General features: G+C 54.5%; 1 protein-coding gene across 1 annotated transcript in view; it reads right to left on the bottom strand.

Annotated features, from left to right (window-relative positions):
- Lamc3 (laminin subunit gamma 3) overlaps positions 1-22,162 on the bottom strand; it is a 56,723-nt gene extending 34,561 nt beyond the window's left edge. Inside the window, 7 exon segments of the mRNA XM_050155364.1 lie at positions 621-719; positions 3,177-3,294; positions 3,372-3,560; positions 5,588-5,754; positions 8,587-8,717; positions 10,658-10,962; positions 21,454-22,162. Coding sequence (XP_050011321.1) covers positions 621-719; positions 3,177-3,294; positions 3,372-3,560; positions 5,588-5,754; positions 8,587-8,717; positions 10,658-10,962; positions 21,454-21,919 — 1,475 coding nt within the window. The 5' untranslated portion in view covers positions 21,920-22,162.
- Between the last annotated feature and the right edge of the window lie 1,101 nt (positions 22,163-23,263).

Genomic DNA, 23,263 nt, shown 5'->3' with positions numbered 1-23,263 from the left:
ATCTTTATTAATTTTGTTATTCAAATAATTCCTGCTTTGAGACTTCAGGATGACTCTTGTCTTAGCTCAGTTTGTAGGGGCTTCTCGGAGCAATTTATTAAGAAGGATCTAAGGTTAAGATTGTTGCATTCCAGTAATAATGTCTACATTGGTGTGAGACGGGAGGGCTGTGACAGCTCTCCATTAGTGATGTCTGCCACTGGTGTGAGATGGAAGGGCTGCAACAGCTCTCCATTAGTGATGTCTGCCACTGGTGTGAGATGGGAGGACTGTCACAGCTGTGACATCTACCATGGATGTGAGGCAAAATAGCTGAAATATGACACCAGGTATTTGCTGTCTGAGTTAGGCATGTTCTTCCTATCTGTTTAGAGTTTGTTTCCAGGATTCTGATCGTGAAGCAATGATGTATTTCCTAAGCTAAGAAACCCTCAGTGGCATTGGATCAGAGTATCTTACGGGGCCTTTGGCTATCTTCCTGAGTAGAAGGCCCTTGGGGTTTCAGAAAGAACCTGGGGTGACAGGCTTGTCCAAGTCCCTGAGGACCCTGCCCTGCCTTTCCCCTTACTACACAGCTTGGGTGCATCACTTCCGGTAGCTCTTTGTAGATGGCACCCCACCTGTCACATAGGCTGCCTTCGACATTCTCTTTGCAGGGGCAGCTCCCACTGTGGGGGTCACAGGTTCCCAAGCTTCCAGCAACATTGCAGGTACAGGGTCTGCCAAAGAAACAGAGAAAACACACTCTATTGAGCAACCCCAGATTGGACTGTCCCTCCTCAGAACTCTCCATGCCCTTCCCTGCTCAGGAGGAAACAGGGATAGGCCTGTCCAAGAGACCGTGCTTGCTGTCATCCTTCCTTCTTTATCAGGAAGTGCCTCGTTTACCCATGCAATGATGCCCCTACCCACCCCTCCCACTGGTGCATCCACACACCTGTCCATCCATCCATCCATCCATCCATCCATCCATCCATCCATCCATCCGCCCATCCATCCATCCATCCATCCACCCATCCACTCATCCATCCATCCACCCATCCATGTTATCACTTACCATCTGCCCACTGTCCACCTATCTATTCACCCCTCCACTGGTCCATCTGTCCATCCACCATCACCCACGCTCTTGGCATCCACCCACTTGCCCTCCATTGGTGCATCCATCCATCCACCTGTTTATTCATCCTTCGATCCCTTAGCTTCACCCATCATTCTCTCCTGCATCTGTCCACCACCTCCATCATCACCCACCTCCATCATCCACCCACCTCCATCATCCACCCACCTCCATCACCACCCACCCTTCTGCTCATCGTCTCTTCATCTCCACTTACTCACTCAACCGCCCACCCACTCATCGTCTGCTAAGACAAGGTTCCCGTTCTCACGGACCCCAGGACCCACTCATTGTCTGCTAAGACAAGGTTCCCGTTCTCACGGACCCCAGGACCCACTCATCGTCTGCTAAGACAAGGTTCCCGTTCTCACGGACCCCAGGATCCAGTGAGAAGAGACCAACAGGCAGCCCCTGCCCTGCACTGTGTGCTGTGAAGGAGATGGACTAGGGAGGTGCATCTGGTCCAGCCTTGCAGAGTGGGAGGGAGCAGGGCGGGGAGCAATGGGCGCTTTAGCTGAGGACTGGAGAGTGGCTAGCGGTGGGTGACACAAGCCAAGGAGGTGGGGCTGGTAAAAGGAAATGCTCTAGGGGAGGGGACTAATATGAGCAAAGGTCCCAAGACCAAGACCTGGGAAGCAGCCAGGGTCAGTCAGTTCCAGAATTTTTGGTTTTTGTTGTTTGGGGAATGGAATCCAGAGCCTTCTGCATGCTGGGCAGGCATTTACTCCACCACTGAGGTCTGGTCCTGGCTTCACTGGACATTTCTGTGCACCATGTCTACCCAACACACTTCTGCTGTCTTTCAAATGTATGGGGACAGTGTTTGTTATTCACTAGATCCAAGTTCATGTATGTTGTTTGTTCTTTCTTGTGTGTGTACACATGTGCATGGAAGTGTGTGTATGTATGTATGGAGGCCATAGGCTGAAGTTAGGTTTCTTGCGTTCCACCTTATTTTTTTGAGACAGGGTCTCTCACTGAACCTGGAGCTCACCAGTTTGGCAAGACTGGTTGGCCGGCCACCTCCTGCAATCCGCTTGCCTTTGCCGGCCTTCTTGCCTTTGGCACTGGGCTTACAGATGTGCACCATTACACCTGGCTTTTGTGGGTTTACCTGGGGGCTGGGGATTAAACTCACACCCTCATGCATGCGCAGCAGCACCTTACCTACTGAGCCATCTCCTCAGCCCTGGCAAGTCCATTTAAAAGTGCTTCTAGGGGACCGTAGAGTCCTTGTCTAGAAAGTGTGAAGCCAAGTTCACTCCCTGGCACCACATAAAGCTGTCCCTTTCTAACTCTGACAGGAGACCACTGCTGGCTGTAGTGGTTTCGAGGCCAGCCTACGCTCTGTAAGACTACACCCACAAAGTCCTTCTGAGTCTGCAGTATTGCTCACTGTGGGTTCCACCGTGAGCGTCTGGCCCCTCTCCTAAGATCCAGCCTGTGGCAGATTGCTGGTCCCTCGCTGGTCTCCCTCCTTATGGCCAGGCACCACACACCCTAAATATGTATATAATGTCTGGCTCCCTGCCCAGCTTCCACCTGGCCCTCTGCCACAAGGACCAGCCTCCATTCCTCCCTCCTCCTCAGTCTTCTGTCACCACAGACTTGACTCTGGAAACTGCCTGCTTCCTCCCCCTCCTTTGAGCCAGCCCCACTCCTGCCTTGGCTCCCTGCTCACAACAGCCCTCAGCCCCCCAAGGCCCCCTCTGCACCAGGCCTTCTTCTTCCAGACCTGAGCCTCACCTGACGCTTGGAGTGTCTCTGTGTCCCTCACTCACCAGGCCTCACTCTCAGGTTTAACCTGGGACTTTGTTCCTTTCCTGGCACTGGGTCTCCCAGGTCAAGCCCCGCCCCCATCCCACCCCCACCGGGCAGCTTAGTTCTTCCTTGTCTTCAGCTCTAGTTCTCGTAAGTCTGGGGTCTGGAAGCTACGGATGAGAACACGTGAGACGAAGGTGTAGAGTGGGGACAGCTAGCATTCTTTCCTTCTGTGTCTGATTTAGCCCAAACACACAGCATGGTCAACACAGGCCACCCATCCCCACATCCTCACCTGCAGCCGCCCTCGCTGAGGGAGTGAAACCCGGGCCGGCAACGGTCACACTTCCAACCTGTCACTGTGGGCTTGCAGGGGCAGGTGCCCAAGTGGTCACACTGGAGACTCAGGGAGCCTGGGGAGGAGGGACACAGGGCAGTGGAGGCAGGAGGATGATGGGAGATGGGAAAAGGGGATGCTGGGGCCACTCACCTGCTGGGTGGCAGTCACAGGGTTGGCATGGTGTCCTTGGGCCCCATCTGTAATAGTTCCTCTCACAACGCTCACAGTGTGGCCCGGCTGTGTGGTCACGGCAGTGATGGCAGTGCCCACCGTGGCCAGTGCTCCGGAAGAGCTCCCTGTCAAACGTGCACTCTTCGGAGTGCCCACTGCAGTTGCAGGCTGTGAGAGATGGAGGTCATGGGCATGAGTGACAGACTCTGCGGGGGGAGGGGCTCTGCTCTCTGGAGCAGGCATCTCAGAGAGGGTGTGCTTGGTTAATCCTGTCAACCTGAGGAGACCAAGAATCACAGAGGACACAAACCTCCCAGTGGTCTCTACATTAGGCTGAGATGGCTAGACCCAACTTAAATATGGGTGGCACCATGCCCTGGGCTGGGGTCCTGGACCAGAAAAGGAGCTTGGAAGCAAGCTGGTCACCAACATTGACCAGTCTCTGCTTCCTGGCTGCACAAGCGATGTGACCAGTGCCTCACAATCCTGCCACCATCACGAGGGGATGGCACCTTCAGTCTGTAACCTAAACAAGCCTCTCCTTCCCTATCCTATTGTGTAAGGCATTTTGTAAAAGCAACAGGAAGTGGTTAACACCAAGGGCCAGAGTCCAGGATGGCCGGCAGGCTCAGCGTGACCAAGGCCACTGAGCCCAGGCATCTGATATTCCCAAACAGGATTCTCTGTAAGAACTAGGTGGTCCCTATAATAAATGTTGCAAACTGAGGTCTTCCTGGAGGGAGTCAGAAACGTGTTGGGATGGGGAGATGATGGAGCGGGAAGCTCGTGCTGGCCAGGAGGAGAAGGTCTGGGATAGGGGAGATGATGGAGCAGGAAGCCCGTGCTGGCCGGGAGGAGAACTTCTGGGATACGGGAGATAATGGAGCCGAAAGCCAATGCTGGCCAGGAGGAGAAGGTCTGGACCAGAGAAGCAGTGTCTGCTGGGTGTGTATGTGTGTGTGTCAAGAGGCTGGTTGTGGACAGCAGGCCATGTGATGGGCAGCGGATGGGCATACCGCGAGGTGACTGGCATGTGGCAAGGTGGCCGGGAAAGAGAGGGACCAGGAGGCTGGGAGCCCAGATATTCAGGGAGGGGCAAGGTGTAATGAGGGGAGGGCACTCTGTGAAGGCCATTCTCTGGAGGTGGTGGCGGCTGGAGGCTAGAGACAGCCATGAGAAGAGAGACAGCATCCAGAGGAGAGGCAGCAGGGCTGCCCAGAGACAGGAGGGATGAATTCGGGAGACGTGAGAGAAAAAAATTGGGGGTTCAGAGGTTGCCTGGGCTAGGAGTCAGAAGTGAAGGGTCAGGCATGAAAATCCAGACTGGTGACTATGAGAACAGATGTGAGACACAGCAGGGGGGCTGTCTGGCATGTAACATCCCTACCATAGAAACAGGCATGGGCTTGGGCCAAGCAGAGAGCCAGCAATGCAGCTTCCCTGGGGGAGGCAGGCCAGCAAGCCAAGAGGAACTTAGCTCTGCATTCGCCCCCTGGGGCAGCTACTGCAGATAGGAAAAAGCTGTCTGTTCCGAGGACAAAGCTGATTTCTTCTCATGGTCCCCAGGCAGACTGCGGCCCAGGCCCAGGAGGCAAGCCACGGGGCCACATATATATATGTGGACTTCTGTGTCTGGCTCCAGGCACGGCATGCATGAAGCCTGAGGCAGAACAGAGGGCTGCGAGGAGAGATGAAGCCGGACAAGGGAAAGTGGGGTGCAGCGGTACTTCCCCCTGGGAAGGCTCCTCCCTTCCCACCATCCCTATAGAAGGTTCCAGGGCCCCTTCTCCCTTTACCAGTGTCTCTTTGAGGTTAGGCAGGCAGAGCCACACCACACACAGCTGGAACATCAAAGGACTTCTGGGGACTGTGGGGAACTGTGGGAAAGGCTGGGGTAGGCGGTCAGTGCCCTGTGGGTGGGGGTGGGGGACTGGATTTCATTAGCTGCCAGGGTTGGAACAGTTAAAACAAAGGGTTAAGTCTAGTTTGGGGACCTTCTTGCCCTCCGACCACAGACGCCTCCCTGGGTGGACTTGTCCTGGAGGATTGGTGCTCCCCTCAGCCTCCCTTAACTCTCCTTCAGAGCTCAGAACTCCACACTGCCTGCCAGGCCCACCCAGGAGCAGGCCCCGCTGTGAGGTTTGGGGGATTGTTTCCCAGCCAGCATCACTAGCCTGTGCCCGAGGGACACTCACGTAGACACTCATTGGCGTCTTCTGCAGTGCCACGGGCCCACGGACGGTCCTGGTAGAAGGGCAGACAACGCTCGCAGTCCACACCCGTGGTGTTGTGCTGGCAATGGCAAACCAGCTGACCAGCCTCGTCGGGGCCGCACTCACTGGCGTGACCATTGCATTTGCACCTGAGGAAAGCACCAGGAGGGGGGACCTGGAGACAGTTGCCACAGACGTTGCGAGAAGCGAGGGTGTCACTGTCAGGCACCCCTTGATTGTGGCGCAAGTGTGGGGATCCCTGAGCCCCGACTACATACCTGGGGGTTGTGATAAAGAGTGCACTGGGGTTCCCAAATGCTCCATGGAATGAACCCTGCTGCCCAGTTTGCTTCCTGCTCTGTGATAAACACCACAGCCAAAAGCAGCTTGGGGAGGAGAGGGTTTATTTCACCTCACACATCCCCATCACAGCCCAGTATGAAGGGAAGTCAATGCAGGAACCTAGGGGCAGGAACTGAAGGAAGGCCATGAAGGACGGCTGCCTACAGACTTGCTCCCCATGACTTGCCCAGCCTGCTTTCTCATACAGCCCAGGACCACGTGCTCAGAGTTGGCGCCACTCAGGGTACGCTGGATCCCCCACATCAATCAAATCAAGAAAATGTCTCCGAGACTTCTCTACAGGACAGTCTGAGGGGGCTGTTTTCTCAGTTGAGGGTCCCTCTTCCCAGATGACTCCAGTCTGTGTTGTGTTGACTAACTAACGAGCACACCTGTCTTCACCAACCTCCTGTTGTCCCCTTTGAGCAGACTGGGAAACTGAGGCCTGGAAGGCTGTCCATCCGTGGCTGCCAACTAGTAAGTGGCTGTCACAGAAGGTCTCTGCCTAGGTGGAGTCCCAGCTCAGGGGTCTTGGGACCCAGGGAGAAGCCAATTCAGTCCCCTGGTGGGGGTGGACAAGTGGTCACAGGGTCAGTTCTTAGGGACTGAGGTTATGACAGGTAATTCTGCAATCGTGTCTAAAAGGGTAAGAAAGAGGTGCCCCGTACAGGGGTCAGCTCTCAAGAAGTCCCCAGAGTCTGAGCCGTGGTAGGCAGCCCTGAATCTATGTTCTCATGACACCCACAAGGTCAAGAGATGGGTGAATTCAGCAAGAACCAAGAAGCGCTTTGGGGGGTGGGCAATGTGGAGAACTGGATGAGACTGACCTTCTGTGGCCAACATCCTTCGCTGCTCAGAGCCCACCGTGGCCTTCTCCTGGCTTGCACTGAGATGGTCCCAGACAGAGCAAACAGTTCCAGACTTTGCTCGAGTCTTTGGAGGTGGCAAGGACTCTGTACCCCAGCTTCCCAGATGTTGAAGCAGGCTCAGAACACAACAGTGGAAGACCCAAGAAGCAAAGCTATAAGCCAGAGCCCATCCTGGTTCCCCAAAGACAAGTCCCAGCCTCCCTCTGTCCTCAGAGGGCAGTGATGGATGACTGGTCACTTCCAGGGCCCCCTGTGCCATCTCTAATTGGGTGACACGGGAGTATGGTACTGCTTGCTCACGGGCACAGGGGGTGCAGCAACATTCCACTGTGACCAGGAGGTTTGAGTCTAACACCAGCACCAGATGGAGGTCATGGGAACTCGCAAGCTCCCCACTCCTCAGACTCCTTCTGACCCAGCGAAAGGTGCTGTTCCTTCCTGAAGGCAGCCTTCACAGACAGCTGTGGAGCCAAGGGTGGTCTGGGTCCCACAGCTGTGTTCCAGATGTGTTCTGGCTTGCAGGCCCTGACAACAGCGTAGCAGATGGAGGTCATGGGCACCGTGTTTGGAGTCTGGCTGGGAGGTTTGATCCAGCTCGCACATCAGAGAATTCATCTGAAGTTCCTCACCAGAGTCCACTCGGGTTCCCTCACACCTGGTCTTCCATGAAGCAGGCATCTCAAAGCGCCAATTGTTGGGCACGCGCTCTTCCCTGACTTCCCTGTCTTTAACATCACCCAAGCACCCATGAATCATGGTAGCCCAGCGTCTGGGGGCCATCCTCACCGTTCCCCACAGCCACAGCCTCTCACTCACACTTGGAGCTACTTTCTCATCTTAGTTAGCTGTCATCCCAGGCTCCTGGCCCTGGCCGTGCCCGCATGGTCCCAGCACCCTGTCTCCACCCCTCATCTTCTCACCCTTTCCCATACTGCTATACCAAGGTGCAGCAGCTCATACCGTCAACTTGGCAGGACCTAGGTCACCTTCTGGGCGTGCCTCTAGAGGAGTTTCTAGATGAGGGCTAACTGAGCAGGAAGCACCCAGCTGAGTGTGACCAGAACCATCCCCGGGCTAGGGTCGCAGAGTGGATAACAGCAGGAAGTCAGCTGAGCCTCCCTGCTTCACTTCCTGCTACTGGGCCATCCCATCCTGATGGACTGGACCCCAAACTGCTCTGGTGGGCCAAAGTCAGTCTCCCCTCCCCTGAGCTGTCTTTGTCAAGCATTTTGTCACAGCGGTGGGGGAAATCAACGAACAACGGGGGTTGAGTGTTTTGACATTCTGAGGCCTTCGATGACTCCCTAGTGGCAGAGGGACGGGAATTAACTCTGCCCACAGCCCTGTTCTCACTCCAGCCTCACAGTCTTCTCTGTCCTCAGACTCAGCTTCTGCCGGGACTGTCTTGTGTCCCCCATCATTTGTTCTGCAGAGCTGACGCTGAGGCCATTCTGGCCTTTTATTCTGATGTACAGTGATGTATTTATTGAGAGTCACTGGGTTCATGTCCTCCACGCCACAGGCTTGGGGTAGGAACTTACTGTCTCTTCTCATTTCCCGGTGAGGGCTAGGTGATGTGGGGACCTGTTGGGGTGGTCTGTGGAGGCAGAATGGAGCCGGCAGCAAGGCCTCCAATGCCGGCAGGGGGCTGGGTGCTGCTCACCCCTTCTCATCCGGGTCACACCAGGCACCTTACCAACTCTGCGGCTCTCAGAAGGATGGGGCTGGTCCCTCGGCCTCCCCCGGTTCCCGGCCTGCTTGCAGCCTTACCTGCCGCCCACAGAGAAGTCAGACACAGCGTAGTAGTAAGACTGGAGCACCCTGGGGTCCTTGAAAATGTCGTCTCCAAATGTGTTGAGCCGGTCCAGAGAGATCAGGATCTCAGTGCTGGTGACCCACTCCTGGGGAAGGGGACAGGGACCCATCAGCAAGTGCTCCTGGCCTGCTCCACTGGGAAGTCCTGCTCCCTGGTCCCCGGAAGTGGAGGTGGTCCTGGGGCACAGGGACAGGCCCGGCTGAGACAAATCCTGAGGGGAGGCCAGGAATCAGGAGGCCTGGGTCAGTCTTGGGGCTGTACGGCTCTGGTGAGAAGCCCCAATGCTTTGGTGCCTCTGTCCCCATCTGTAAAATGCCGCAGGTTAGAGGCTCCCTGAGGTGTAAAGACGAGGGTGGCAATGTCAACCACATGGTGTGGGGCCTGGCATCTGCACTGAAGTGGTACGCACGTGTGTGTGTGTGTGTGTGTGTGTGTGTGTGTGTGTGCGTTTGTGTATGTGCGTGTGTGCTTGTGTATGTGTGTGCATTTGTGTATGTGTGTGTGCATATGTGTGTGCATGTGTGCGTGTGTATGTGTGTGCGTGCATGCTTGTGTGTGCGTGCGTGTGTGTGGACAGTGGCTGAGGCAGCCCCTCTGAGACCCTTGTATGCAGGCTGCCTACCTTCTCCCTGTGATTCCTCATATGCAGAGAACTGACACCCCAGAACATGAACCCCAGAAGTCAGAGCCCCTGGGCTCCGCCTGGCACAGAGCAGACACTTGATAAATACTTGCTGATCACGGGCTGGATGAGCAGCTTCCCCGTGGAAGCGCGTGGTGAGGAAGTGGGGGATGCACGTGGAGAGTGACATTTCCATCCGCCTGCTGTTATAATCAGAGGCGGCTCCGGCTGAATATTAATCAACATTTTAATTCAGCCCAGGAGCCCCTGGCTTAGCAATCAGGCCGTCAGGATGGAAAATGAGCTCCTGGCACAGTGGCTCCTCACCCCAGCAGGACTCAGTCCTGAGACGTCTGTACAGCATTGAGGCTGCGGGTCCCTGTCACTCTCCAAGTCACCTGCGGCTGGGATTTGCAAAGGTCACCTTGCTTTCAGGGGTCTGTTGAAGGCAGGTCTGGCTGTGAGGTCGGGGCGAGGCTGAAGTCCACCTTTCCCTCCCCTCCCTCCTTTCTTCTTCTCCCTCCCCCTCCCCAGACTGGCCTTACATGTAGCCCAAGATGGCCAGAACTCCACTTCCCGAGAGCTAGGATTATACAGGTGTGCCCCTCCACACCCAGATTATATGCGGCTGGGGAGGGACCCCAGGGCCTCCATCCTGCTAGGCAAATGCTCCCCCCACTGAGCTGTGCAGATAGGGACCCTTGCGTTTCTTCTCGTTTGTGGTGCTGGTCTCAAATTCAGGGCCCTGTGCGTGCTGGGCAAGCATGCAATCTCCACGCCACACTGCAGCCTGGGGCTCTGTGTTCTCAGAAAGACCCCTGGGAGATGCTGAGGCCTCTGAGGACCAGGGAGCCAAGGCCTGGGCGGGGACACCAAATGAATCACCAGTGGAAGTCCCATGACTGTGCCACCAAGTTATCCCTGAGGCAGCCTCACATAGATGGGGAAACAGGCAGGCTGCAGGTGGGCCTGCTACTCAGGACCGTCCTGCTCCAGCCTGTCAGTGCTGAGATCCCAAGAATAAGTTGCCACACTGGCTCTCTTCCATTAAAATATAAATAAATGAATAAATAAATAAATAGCAGGGAGCAGTAATGGCTCACACCTTTAATCCTAGCGTTCAGGAGGCAGAGGCAGGCAAATCTCTGAGTTCAAGGCCAGCCTGGTCTACAGAGTGAGTTCAGGACAATCATGGCTACATAGAGAAACCCTGCCTCGAAAAAACAAGACAAAACAAAATAAAAAAGTGAAAGTGCGAGAACTAGGCACCCACAGAAGGATTCTAGGGTTTGAGGTTTGACAGCCAGGAGGTCTCAGGTCTTAGCTCTTCTGGCTGGTCTGCTGTCTCCCATCCTAGGCCTGCCCATCTCCCCATGATTCCCCAGGTCCTGTTGCCCACTGACCTGCAGCACAGGGCTCTCCTCAAAGTTGTAGGCACTGGGACGGCCCTCCAGTGTGGAGAAGGCAATGTTGCCCCCGTTCAAGGGGGAGATGTCACTGAACTCAGAGGTACAGAAGGCCACCCTCTCATCCTCACCCGGCCACAGAGAGTGACCCTCAGGACGGCCATAGGTTTTCTGGCAGGAGGCACTGTAGTACTGGTAGGGCTCCCAGGGTCCATTGGTGCGCGTGCGTTTGTAGATGGCAAAGCTCTCGGGCCGACTGGTGTGGAACCTCAGTCTCACGTAGGTGATCTCGTAGGCCTTTCCTGCAGCCAGGAAGATGCAGACCCTCTTATAGAAGGGAATGGGTACACAGCCCTGGAATGAGGGGGTGCGGGGCGGGGAGCAGGAACTCCCTGCAGCTGTGGGCAGGAGCGCCACCATCAATTGCTGATGCAATCAGCAGAACATGGGGAGGGAGGCACCACAGGCTTCCCAGCTACTTGTCTTTTATCCAGCTCCACTCACCCGTTTGTATGAGAGTCTGAGCCATTATACCCTGACCAGCAGTGTAGAATGCTTTTGCACAATAAGTAAATCTAATACTTAGTTAATTAATGAATTAATTAAAATAAAGACTAGCACTAAGTACCGTGGAGGGGGTGTGGTTAGTGAGGCCCCAATAACTGGTGGTAAGGATGGAAATGGCACTCTGGGAAGCAAGCTGGTGTCAGGTCAGCATGCTGAACAGGGTTGGTATATAGCCCAAGAATTCCAGTCACAGGCTGGTGGCCCAGGACAACACAAAAGCAGCCGTGTGACCCCCGAAGACTCAGATGCGCATGTCCACAGCAGTGCAAGGACGGCCCAGATGCCTGCCAACTGGTGTGATCTACCACTAGGAACTCAATGCGCCACCCAGTCGTGGCCGTGGATAGGTGATGCCGAAGCCGCTAGAACAGAAGGCCTTGCTAGCTGACCTCACGCTGAGTGCCCAGAAATAGCCAAGCCGCAGACAGGAAACAGGTTAGCAGTGTTTGCATGTCAGGGTGAAACTGTGTAATAAGTGAAATGATAGCTAAGGGGAGCTGGATTGTGAACCTGTTCGCTTTTCCTTTCAAGTGATGGGAGGCAAAGTCAGCACATCACCTCAGCTAAGCAAGCTCTGTACCTCTGGGCTGCGCCCTTCGCATTCTCATGCACATGCACACACCACACACATCACACACATCACACACACACACCACACACACCACACACGCATACCACACATACCGCACACACACCACATACACACACCACACGCACACACCATACACACCATACATACAACACACCACACTCACTACACACACACCACATACATACTGCACACACACCATACACACACACACAACTCATACCAGGCAATAGCAAGTGTAAGTTACAACCTAGAGGCCACTCTGTGTATGGTAAGTTTTAATAAATGCCACCACTGTGGCTAACAGGAGCAGGCCACTAGAAAAGCAGAAGCCAGCCTTACCCGACAGCCTGGCAGGCTCAGTGTGACACATCCTAAAAAAGCTGAGGGAGGCATCAAGGAAGACACATGTGCATCTGTGTTCACAGCACCCACGGTTGAGGACAGCCAAGCACATGTCACACAGATGGTCCTGCCATGCGAGGGACAGTTGTTCAGCTTGGGAAAGTGGGACAACTTGACCCCTGGGCTAAAGTACAGTCAAGCCCCGAGGGTGCGGTGCTGGACGGAAGGAGTGTGTCAAGTCAGATCAACACTGCCGACATGCCTGGCATCGCACACACAGAGAGTGCCAGGAGGGGCTGGAGGGCAGCTCAGTAGATAGCACCCGCTCGGCAAGTGTGAAGACCCAAGTTCAAATCTCATCACCCGTGTAAAGTCAAGCAGGGCTGCAAGTACCTGTAACCCCAGAATGGAGTGGACAGGAGCCAGGGAGGGCAAAGACAGGTAGACCCCAAGCACTTAGTGCCAGCCAGCCTAACAGCAAGCTTTTGGTTCAGTGAGGGACTCTGTCGAAAGGCAACGACAAGGAAAGTGATAAAGGAAGACACTTGTTGACCTGCCCTGACTTCCATATGTACACATGCACACACACACACCACACACCATACATACCACATACGCACACTACACACATATACACACACGCACCCTCACATATACATACCACACACACCACATACACACACATCACACACACATACATCACATGCATACCACACACACACAGCACACACACTACACACAAACACTTCCACACCCCCCACATGCACCACACATGCACCACACACACACACACACACGCCACACCGCACACACACCACACACACATGCCGGTAGTACAGGACCTGGTATTTGGCTCTCACAGAGTACTAGAGTTCCCAGCACTGGGCTGTTCACAACTGCCCGTAACTCTAGCACCAAGGGACCCGACACCTCTCTGGCCTCCTTGGCACCTTTGCTCCTGTGTACATGCCCACACACAGACATATGCACTCATATACACAATTAAACAGTAAAACAAATATTTTTTTAAAAAAATATACATTTAAAAGGGGTTCCAGGGACTGAAGGAGGGCAGCTTACTCTGTTTCTTAAGTTGAAAGCCCTCGGAACAGCTTCAGAGCAGGAGGAATGTGTTTGTGACCCCAAACTACACACACTTAAAAGTGGATCCACTCCTAAGCTATGTGTATTTCCCCACAACAAAAGGAAAATTTAGAGTGAATATACTGTCCCTTTGGGGAAGCAGTTTGGTGACAGGGATGAGGAGCCGCAGGAATATTCCCAGCAACTGACAAAAAAGGCCTTCGTGGGTGGGAGGGTCGTGGCCTAAAAAAGTGCAGACCAATCATCAAGGCATTGCATAGACTTGGGAAAACTGAGGATCTGAAGAAACGGCTAAAGGGACCTCCAGGACAGCGGTTCTCACCGTGACCAAAGCCAGTGACCGACAGCAGAGTGGAAGACACCAGGAAAGTTAGAGTCAAAATGGTAAAGCAGAAAAGACCCAAGGCACTGTGCGGGTCATAAAGGAGACCCTGACGGATAGCGCCAGGGTCTGAGTTAGAATCCTTAGCGTAAAGAACTGGGTGCTGGGATACATGCCTGTAGCCAGAAGTCGGGGTGGACACAGGATAACCCTGGGGCTCATTGGCCAGTCAGCCAACTTGAATCCTTGAGCCTTGACTCCTGTCTCAAGAAGCAAAGTAGACAGCCACTGAGGAACAACACCCCAAGTCGGCCTCCTCGTGTGCACACACACAGAAACCACACACAGAAATTATTAAAAAAAAAATTAAAAGACTAGGTTCCAGTCAGATGCGGTGGTGCACGCTTGTCACCTCAGCACTTGGGAGGTGGAGGCAGGAGAGTCATGAGTTCAAAGCCGTCCTTGGCTATACAGGGAGTTCAAGGCTGGCTGGGCTGCCTGGGACTGTCTCGGAAAAACCAAACAAAAGGCACAGGCCCCAAAGACAGCCGTCTAATTGGTGAGCATGTTTGTCCTCGGAACTCAGCGCAACTGTTCCTCCTTCAGTTTCCCTCTGTTTTCCCCAATTTTCTTTCCTGAAGCTTGTTCTAATTTAAAATTGGAGAGAACCCAGCTTTACGAAACTTTTTAAAAAGCAACCGCCTTGCCAGGTTCCGTTTTAAGATGTTTTCTAAATTTCCGTGGCAGCACAGTTGGCATCGGGCTTCTGAGCCCTTCATAGGAGGGTGGGCAGGGGCCTAGGCAGGGGCCTAGGCAAGGTCAGGTGGTGCCCAGCTGGCTCTGCAACTGGGACCCCAGCCCAGATGTGCACCCACTAGGGTGGACACAGGTGCTGCAAACCCAGTAAACAAAGAACAGTCAGACGCCTCCCAGGAGGGGGCCAGAAGACACTTCAAAGGTGGCTGCCAGGGAGGCTGCCTCGGAAAAAGAGGGTCACTGGCATTGCTTGTGAGCAAGCATGGTGTCTGCGCTGGGGAGCGTTGTGGCTCCTTCCTTGCCAAGCCAGGAGGTGAGAGGTGCTGAGGCAACATCAGAGGGCCCCACGGGATGGTTTGTTGGAGACTTAATTAGAAGAGCAACTCCATCCTGCTCTGTGAGGAAAGCAGCCTGAAAGGCTGGGAAAGGAAATGGCCCCAATATACGGTTGACAGGCATTCAACCCACGGCCACCCAGGCTCCTGTGGGCTCTGGGGGGCCAGAGTCATTCCAGGGTGATGCACCTTAGCTCTAGGCCAACCCAGTGTAATGTCCCTCTACCTCAAATGTTGTTTTCCCGGCCAGGCGGTGGTGGTGGCGCATGCCTTTAATCCCAGCACTCGGGAGGCAGAGGCAGGCAGATCTCTGAGTTCGAGACCAGCCTGGTCTACAAGAGCTAGTTCCAGGAAAGGTTCCAAAACAACAGAGAAACCCTGTCTCGAAAAAACAAATAAACAAAAAAAAAAATATGTTGTTCTCTCCAACTCCCTCACTTCTGTAAGCAGAGACTACTTATTGGTTTCCTGGAAACCCAGGCCCAAAATAATCACACAGAAACTGTATTAATTAAAACATTGCTTGGCCTATTAGCTTAGGCTTCTTATTAATTAACCCTTACATCTTAATTTAACCCATTTCTATTCCATCCTGAGCTAGTGTGGGGCGATTTCCTTACAATCAACAACCTTCCATGCTTCCCGGCTCAGCTGAACACCTACTATGTGCCGGCCGAGAACACCTGCCTACTGTCTGACGCTCCAGTCCCACTGTGGTATGAACTCCACTAATGAGAAGCCTGCGGCTCAGAGAAAAGGGGCCATCTCCACACAGAAAACAGTCAGATCTCTTGTGGTCCTCGGGCCCTCAGGAAGGTTATGTAGAGCCAAGTACCCTTCCCCCGCGCTCCCTGGGTGCCCAGGAGACAGGGTTTCCAGAAAAGGGATAAAGATTCTCATGGGGATGCAGAGATTTGCCTCCCAGGACTTGGCACCTGAAGATGTAGTGGCTGGGAGAGCCCCTGAGCCATGTGCCAGGTGCTAAGGCACATCTACCCTGTCGAGACATGGGACTGCCATAAACCAAGCCGGTCTGCATCCGGTACTGGCCTGGTGGGTAGGCCAGGCTTATTTTGAGAAAATGGAAGCAAAGCAAACTTTAATTACAGCCATCTGGGAATTCAGGAGGGGGAGTGGTGTGGCGCCAGAGGGGGCAGCATGATTTGAGCTGGAACACATGGGCAGGCCAGGCTGATACCTACCACTGGGAGTCACTTCTAGGGGGAGAGCAATCCCAGGCCTGAGCCCCAGGTCCTGACATCCACTGTCAAGTACTTCATTTCGCAAGTCAGCTTTTGGCAGCCCTGGGCAACTGGAATCCCCGTGAGGAACTGGGGTCCCTCTGAGATCACAATCCACAGTCCACAGATTGAATCAGGCCTGGCCTTATACCGGCCCTCCCACCTCTGTACCACACCTAACACACGTCGGAATTGACAAGTCTGTTGTCTAGCTTGGAGAGGAAACAGGTTTTCTCTAATAGGTGATTGCATAATGCTTTGTGTCAAGAAACATTCTAAAGTCCGGTCCCAGCTGTGATCGCTGGCGTCTACAGAATACAAGTTTACAAGAAGGGGGATGGACATCCAAACCACAGCCGGACATAAATAAACATACGCAATAAACAAAGGAAGGGCAGAGGGACTGGTGGAGAGAGGGCTAATGAAGAACCCAGAGGGACTGAACACTTTGGGAAACATTAAGTTTTGGGGCTGAAGAGGGTGTTGACTTGAAAATACTTGCCTAAGTACATGGGGAGTGGTGGGTGTTGCTTTTCTTTTTAAAAAGTATATAAAACAAAGCATATGCTCCTAGCCATTTCTGAGTGTGCAGTCCACGGTTTCTGAGTGTACAGTACACAGTTTCTTAGTGTGCGGTCCATGGTTTCTGAGCATGTACTCCATAGTTTCTGAGTGTGCAGTCCACGGTTTCTGAGTGTGCAGTCCATGGTTTCTGAGTGTGCAGTCCATGGTTTCTGAGTGTACAGTCCATGTACACTCAGTCCACAGTATTAAGTCACAGCTATTCAGTCACCAACACTGTCCACTTAAACACTTGCTTTCCTTTCTCTCCCCAACCCCTCAGAGCCCTGTTCTACTTTCTGGCTCTATGAATCTGACAGCTCCAGGAACCTTCTAGAAGTAGAATCATGACATATGTGTCGCATGTGACTAGCACATAGCTTCAGTGTTCACTCCTGTTGTAGCACACATTTCTCTGCTTCATTTCTGGGCTGTGTAACCCTGCACTGTGGAGATGGTCCTCACGCAGCTGAGCTGCGCTAAACCTGACTGTTGGGAGGGAGCGCTCAGGGGCCTTTGCTCCTGGGCCTGTGCATGAGGTCCAGGGAAGCTATTTAAATGACCCAGTCGAGGGCTCAGGTGGGGAGCTGGACCAAGATGAGTGCTGCCTTTGGGAGAGGGAGGGTCATCTCAGAGGGTGATCATGATTCTAGTCTGTGAAGTCAGGCCATTAGGTGGAGTAGGGGCTGGCTGACCTCAGAAGGGCCGGGGCCAGGCAGGGAGGAGGCCATGTTTTGGAAGACTTCATCAATGCCTCTAGAAGGGCCGACCTTCATGCAACATTTCTCCACTAGCACCCTCCCCTGCTCCAGCAGAGAACACAGGGTACTGGAGATTCACCGATCAAATGCCTGACTCCTCAGTGTTGTGCCTCAGTTTCCCTGTCTGCAAAATGAGCATAACAATTCGAGGGCGAGGCAATTGGATGTCTGCGAGGCTCTTGTGCAGCAGGCTCACGAATGAACTTCAGCCACTGTTGGGTCATCCTGGGTACCCACGACTAACACTGACCAGGGGGCCTGAGCAGGGGGCCTGGCGCTGGGTGTGGGGTTAAAACAAAGGCGCTCCTCCTCTCTGTGGCAGCTCAGAGCTGGGGATGGTGGCAAACAGGGCCAAGGCAGGAAGGCAGGTGAGTGCAGGCCCAGCGGGAAGTTCCTGAAAGAGGGCACCCTAAGCTGAGTGGACAGACAGGCCCTCTGCCACATCCCCAGGGCTTGGGATCTGACATCTAGTGGGTGTCCACTGGCTGATGAGCTAGTCTGGGTTACCAGAAGTTGAAAAGACACGAGGGTGTTTACAGCAAGGCCAGCAGGAAGGAAGAGCAGAGCCGTGGCCTTTCTGTGGCCCGGAGAGAACCATGGTCATTGTCAGAACAGAAAAGGTGGAAAGGGATCCTGGGAGACCGGGAAACCACTTACTCCTCCCCCCTTGTAGGATATTCCACCTTTGCAGCTCCTGGAACATTGTGTGAGGGACTGAGGAGTGGGGGCAAGGCCAGCTGGGCCCAGGGCCACTTCTGTGGGTGGAGGGAGGCCATCCAAGACCACTGCCTTGACTCTTGACCTGCCTGGGGCCTAGCATTCCAGTCAAATCCCCTGAGGAGGTGGATTGAGGACTCTGTCCCCAGGCTCCAGTCCTAGCCAAGGCAAACATACCACCCACTCCGTAGGAGACAAAACTGAGCCGAAACTCAGGAGACTTCGGAGTCTTGGGGCTTTTGGGGGGGTCCCTGCACCCATTCTGAGCCAGACCTTTTCATTGTGATTGCTTAATCTCCTTGCTCTTCTCCCCTCCTCTAGGGCCATCTAGGCTTGGAGAGTCCAGATCTGTGGGGCTGCGACTGTCTGCTCCCTCAGATCTGGAGTGTTCTGACTTCTCTCAACCCTTAGCACCTTCGGGTCTTGAAAGGCCGGTGCTGACTCCCCTGCCCCAACTGAGGCTTCTATGCCTCATGTGTGTTCTCAGAGCTCTGATTCTTCCCATGGTGTCTTATGGCTGATCCGCAGTCATGGGTATAGCTGTATTCTTACGGCCAAGAGCCAAGGGAAGTACCGGGCAGGTGGGGAGTCAGTGGCCTATTTGACTACCTCCCCCTCCATCTGGGGAGCTTGGGACCCAGCTGCATCTTTCTATGGGTCCTGGGAGAGTCGTGACAATCCAAGACAAGAGGACACCAAGAGCCGCCACTCCGGTTTCTCTGGGATGGAGGTAAGAAAGCTCAGGCCAGCCTGCCCTCCCACTCTGTCTTAGGGCAAATAGCAGAGCTCGGAGTGGAGTCACTCTTTGCCCTGTATGACCCTGAACAACTGACTTTATCCTCAGAGCCTCAGTTTCCCCATCTGTGAGGTATAAATTCCGCCCGGTTGAATCGCTGGCCAGAGTGTCCTTGGTGCAGGCATAATCACTGCTGGGTCCTTGAACAGTCTGTCTCCCCGTGTCCCTGTATTTCCTCCTCTCCCCATCCACCCCTCACCCCAGCCCTGCTGTCTTCTCCAGGCCTCAGGGAAGCAGCCAACCTCACCATCCCCACTGTGGCCTTTCATCCCAGGCAGGAAGGCCCGGCTCAGCAGCAACTACGGGATAGGATCTGGACCAGATGTCAGGAGCTGCGGGGAGCTGGGAACGCTGTGACCTCCATCCCTCGCTGACCTCCGCCTCCTCTTCTCCCACTCCTCATCCTCACCCCCTCCAGGAGACCCTGACCAGAGCTGCCTTCTGCTTGCCCCTCCCAGGGGCCTTGATGAAAGGGAAGGAGACCTATCAGACAGAGGCAGCAGACTGGTGGGGTGTCACCAGCCCACCTCAGCCAATGGCCAGGGGACTTTTGATCCCTGGATATCATAAGTCCATGAATTAGTTGCAGCAAAATTGAAACACCCAGCCTCCAACTGGGCCATCACAATCAGGCCTCAGGTCCGGATGTCTTGTGGGACAGGGTGAGCTCATATTCCCTGATACAGAGCCCACCCACAGGTCTCAGCCCCCACCAGGGCTTTCTGAACACCTGTCATTGCAGTACTGGCCTCATAGGCAGCAACTTCTTTTTGAGACAGGGCAAGGCTAGCCTCCTCCTTAATTCTCCTGAGTACCATCAGTATCATTTAGTGCTGGGGATCAAACCCAGGGCCTGTACATGCTAGGCAAACACTCCACCGAGTCACTACCCCAGCCCCCCTCTTGTCCCCGCAGTACAGGCAGGGAAACTGAGGTGCAACATGGAGTCCTAGCTTCCCAGTAGTGGCTGTGCTTTGCCTGAGTCCAAAGTCCCATTGCATGGTTGCTACCCTGTCCCTCTTTCAGAGCCAGCATGAAGTGTGACACTGTCATTCATTCATTCTTTCATTCCTTCATTCATTCATAGTACAAACTCTTGGCCTTCCACCTATGAGCCTGGTGCTGTCCAGCAGGACGGGAGGAATGCTGTCCTAGGGGAGGACCCACCAGATGTACGTGCCTTGTACCATGTGTGAGCACGTGGCATCTTTGCTTGCTTCCACAGCCCAGGATCTAAGATGCCCGGAGGCTGCTGGCTGAAGCATTTAAAGGTTGCAGGAGCATTTATCAGGCATAGCACAAGCATCACTGTGAACAGGGCTGCCCCTTAAGGCAAATGCAGGATTTCCCACCCTGTCCTCCGCCCCCATGTCTGAGGCCTGAGCCCTCTCCTTGGCATCTGGATTTCATGGGCACATGTGACAGCCTTTGTTAGGGAATACTGTGTCTCCCTCACAGTCCCCCACCCTGCCCCAGATTCCTCTCATGGCCTTGGGGTCTTGCCAGCCTCATTAACCAACTCCCTTAACTTCTTGCTTCCTGTCTGGGCAGACCCCACCTCATCCAAGTTCCATCAGAGAGACGTCGTCGTCACCCCTTGGAAATGGGTTTGGGGTACAAGAGGAATGTGCCTGCCTGCGCTGCTGAGGGGGTTAAATATCCTTCCCACCTCTTTTCCGAAAATGAGGCTGTTTCTTAGCCCTTGCCAGGGCTTTGCCACCCATGTCTAGGGAGGACCAGCTTAGTCATGAGAGGTCCAGCACATGCCAAGTGCATAGGAATGTTTGTGTCCTGACTGTCACTTAGCAGCTGTGTGTCTGTGCACAAAACACTTAACCTCTCTGAGCTTCCAGGTTTTCATGGGGACACAGTTCACCATCTGGTATCCAAACTCAGCTCCAGGTGTGTTTTGGACTTCTCTGAGGTATTATTCTGAGGATGCATATAGCTAAGGAATGGAGCGTTTTCCTAACGGGCTTCATTCTGGGGCTGTCGGCTGTACTCAAATGAGATTTCAGCAGCAAAATATATGAATATTGGCTCTTACTGGGATACACAAAGTCTATAAAGCCTCAGGTCAGGTTTAGTGCCAAAGTCAGTTATGAAAATATCAAATCCAAGTTATCAAAACTTTGGAAGATTTGCACCGTGTCCAGGACATAGCAAGGAACCCAAGGACACTGGGCTCCTTTGAGCTTAGAGTGGTCAGAGAATATTCCAGCTTCAGGGTGGAAGTGGGGCCCTGGGTTCCCACCTTCAGGGGTCTAATGCTACCACACCTTGGCTCAGGCTGGGTGGGGCAAATCGTGGGGAAGGCAGAGGGGGCACGCCAAATGCCCCAGGTGGCTATCCAGTGGCAGGAAGAAAAAGTCTGTCCTGCCCAGGGTGTGGTGGCAGCTGCCCCAGAGTGCTCACAACCTTGGAGGTTCACTGGGTCTTTGAAGCTGAATAGATTTGGAGTCTCTGCCTGGACCAGGTTATCCATGGAGGTGTCACCCCCTCCACTTCCCTAACCGTTCTTTCTGGGAATTGTTGCTGCACCCAGTTCCACAGCTCTGCCAAAGCCGAGGGAGGCTTTCTCCTGCCCTTAGGGGTGCCCCCCCGGGTGGTCTCCTGCAGCCCGCCCCAGCTGCACAGCCCTCCTCCTCTGCCTGGGCCTCCGTGGAATGGAGACAAGGTGACAGGGGACACATGCTTACCTAGGCGCAGGGTAAGGTTAACCGAAGTGGGGTACTGCACCCCGAAGGCCATGGATGGGCTCTGCCACCAGGTGCTGTCATCGAGGCTGTGGAAGTCTGTGAGGTAGGAGGCGTCGTGGCGGAGCTGGGGGTCGGCATCGTCGCAGCGCTGGCACTGTGGTCCCGCGCCTGGCACCCCCACGTGCGGGCAGAAGTTCTCTGGGGGCCGTCCGCACGTGTGTGAGGCCTCGACCCGTCGGCCGAAAGCCGCATTTTCGAACTCAGGCAGACAGCGCTGTGCGCGCCCCGCGTCGTCGTAGCAAGAGCCCATGCCCGCACCCGCTGCGCAATGCGCCTCTAGCATCACCAGCATCACCAGGGACACCGGCGCCACTGACGCCACCGCTGCCAGGCGGGACAGGACCCCGGACACAGCCATGGCCCGCGCCCGGCTTCGGGCTGTGCCGCGGTCCCCTCTAGGCTGCATTTGGTGCTCGGCCCTTCTGCGTTCCACTGGCCCAGTAGCCCTCCCTTGCAGGCGGGACCCGACGGCATCTGAGGGCGGGACCCACGCAGGCGACACCCCACCGTCCGACCTCAGTCCCTTCGTGCTCACCCCCACCTGCTGGACGTGCCCGGGAGTGCCTGCTTGTTTTGGCTGGGCTGCGGTGACCCGTATTGTAAGCCTGGCCTGCAGTTCTCTCTGCGAAATGGGTTTGGCAGAGACACCGCTTCATTCTGCTAGTGGGACCTTTCTATGGAAGCCTTGCATGTGTGGACACTCATGAACTGAAGGGCAAGGCAAGCACAGGTCTCCTTCACCTGGCAGAATGACCTCTGGGAGTTTCCCTCCAAACCTGTCCTCATTTCTACTTCAAAAGTGGCTGCCGTACCTGGTTTCTCTTCTCCCAAAGTTGATATATTTATTTATCCATCTGTTACTTTTCAAGGGGGCTCCCTCTCATCAGCAGAGGCCTCCTCTTCTCTCTACCAAGAGTATGTCCTTCCCAAGGCTGCTAAGGACCCTTGTAGACAGTGAAACAAAATGACCTCATGAAAGGGACACCCCCCTGAGCTGGACACTGTCAGACGCACCAGGCCTAGGGGTGGAGAGACCCAGCAAGCCTCCAGCCCTGCATGGATGTGAGTGAGGGTCAGGGATAGGGAAGTGGTTCCCTTGGGGTCAGGCACGGGTGTGAACCTGTGGTGAGGACCTTGTTCTGCCTGCCTCTGGGGCTTCCTTCCTCACTCGGATGGATATGGGGGTCACAGGGGTTTCTTGCATGAACAGCTGGTGGAACGGAAAGGCCAAGCTGGTTCACGAGCATGTAGAGTTGGTACATAATTACAGGATGAATACAGACCAGCTCTGCCCCTCTGAATAACACTTGGATGGCCTGTGTGGGCTGGACCCACAGGAAGGGGTGATCTGGAGGCAGTGTTGTGGAAATGGCAGACTGGAGAGGCCAGTGCCCTTTGCCCCTGGCTGCAGAGCAGAGCCGACTCCCCCACTACACCCCTAGTAATGCTCAGTCAGGGACTCGACTTAGGTGAGGTTCTTAGTTACTCTCTCAGTTCAACCATATAGAGCTTTTGCTGATTTGCTTGAGAGACTGAGTAGGCGAGGGATCCACACAGAAGCCATTAGCCACTTGGCATTCGGGTCCTTTCTGTACCACCCATGTGGCTGTGGCAGAGCCCACAGCCTCTGCCCCACTAAGACTGCCCCCAAATCTTCTCTGTCCAGCTGCCTTTGCAGCCAGCATCCCTGGGGCTGTCTTCTGCCCTTCTGACATGATGTTCTGGTACACAGGAGGTCCCAGAGAAGGGC

Source organism: Alexandromys fortis, unplaced genomic scaffold (genome assembly GCF_014885135.2).
Source record: "Alexandromys fortis isolate MF-2015 unplaced genomic scaffold, M_Fortis_MF-2015_v1.1 scaffold_72, whole genome shotgun sequence".
Classification (NCBI taxonomy): domain Eukaryota; kingdom Metazoa; phylum Chordata; class Mammalia; order Rodentia; family Cricetidae; genus Alexandromys; species Alexandromys fortis.
Note: the sequence above shows the minus strand (reverse complement) of the source record. Positions and strands in the feature narration are given on the sequence as shown.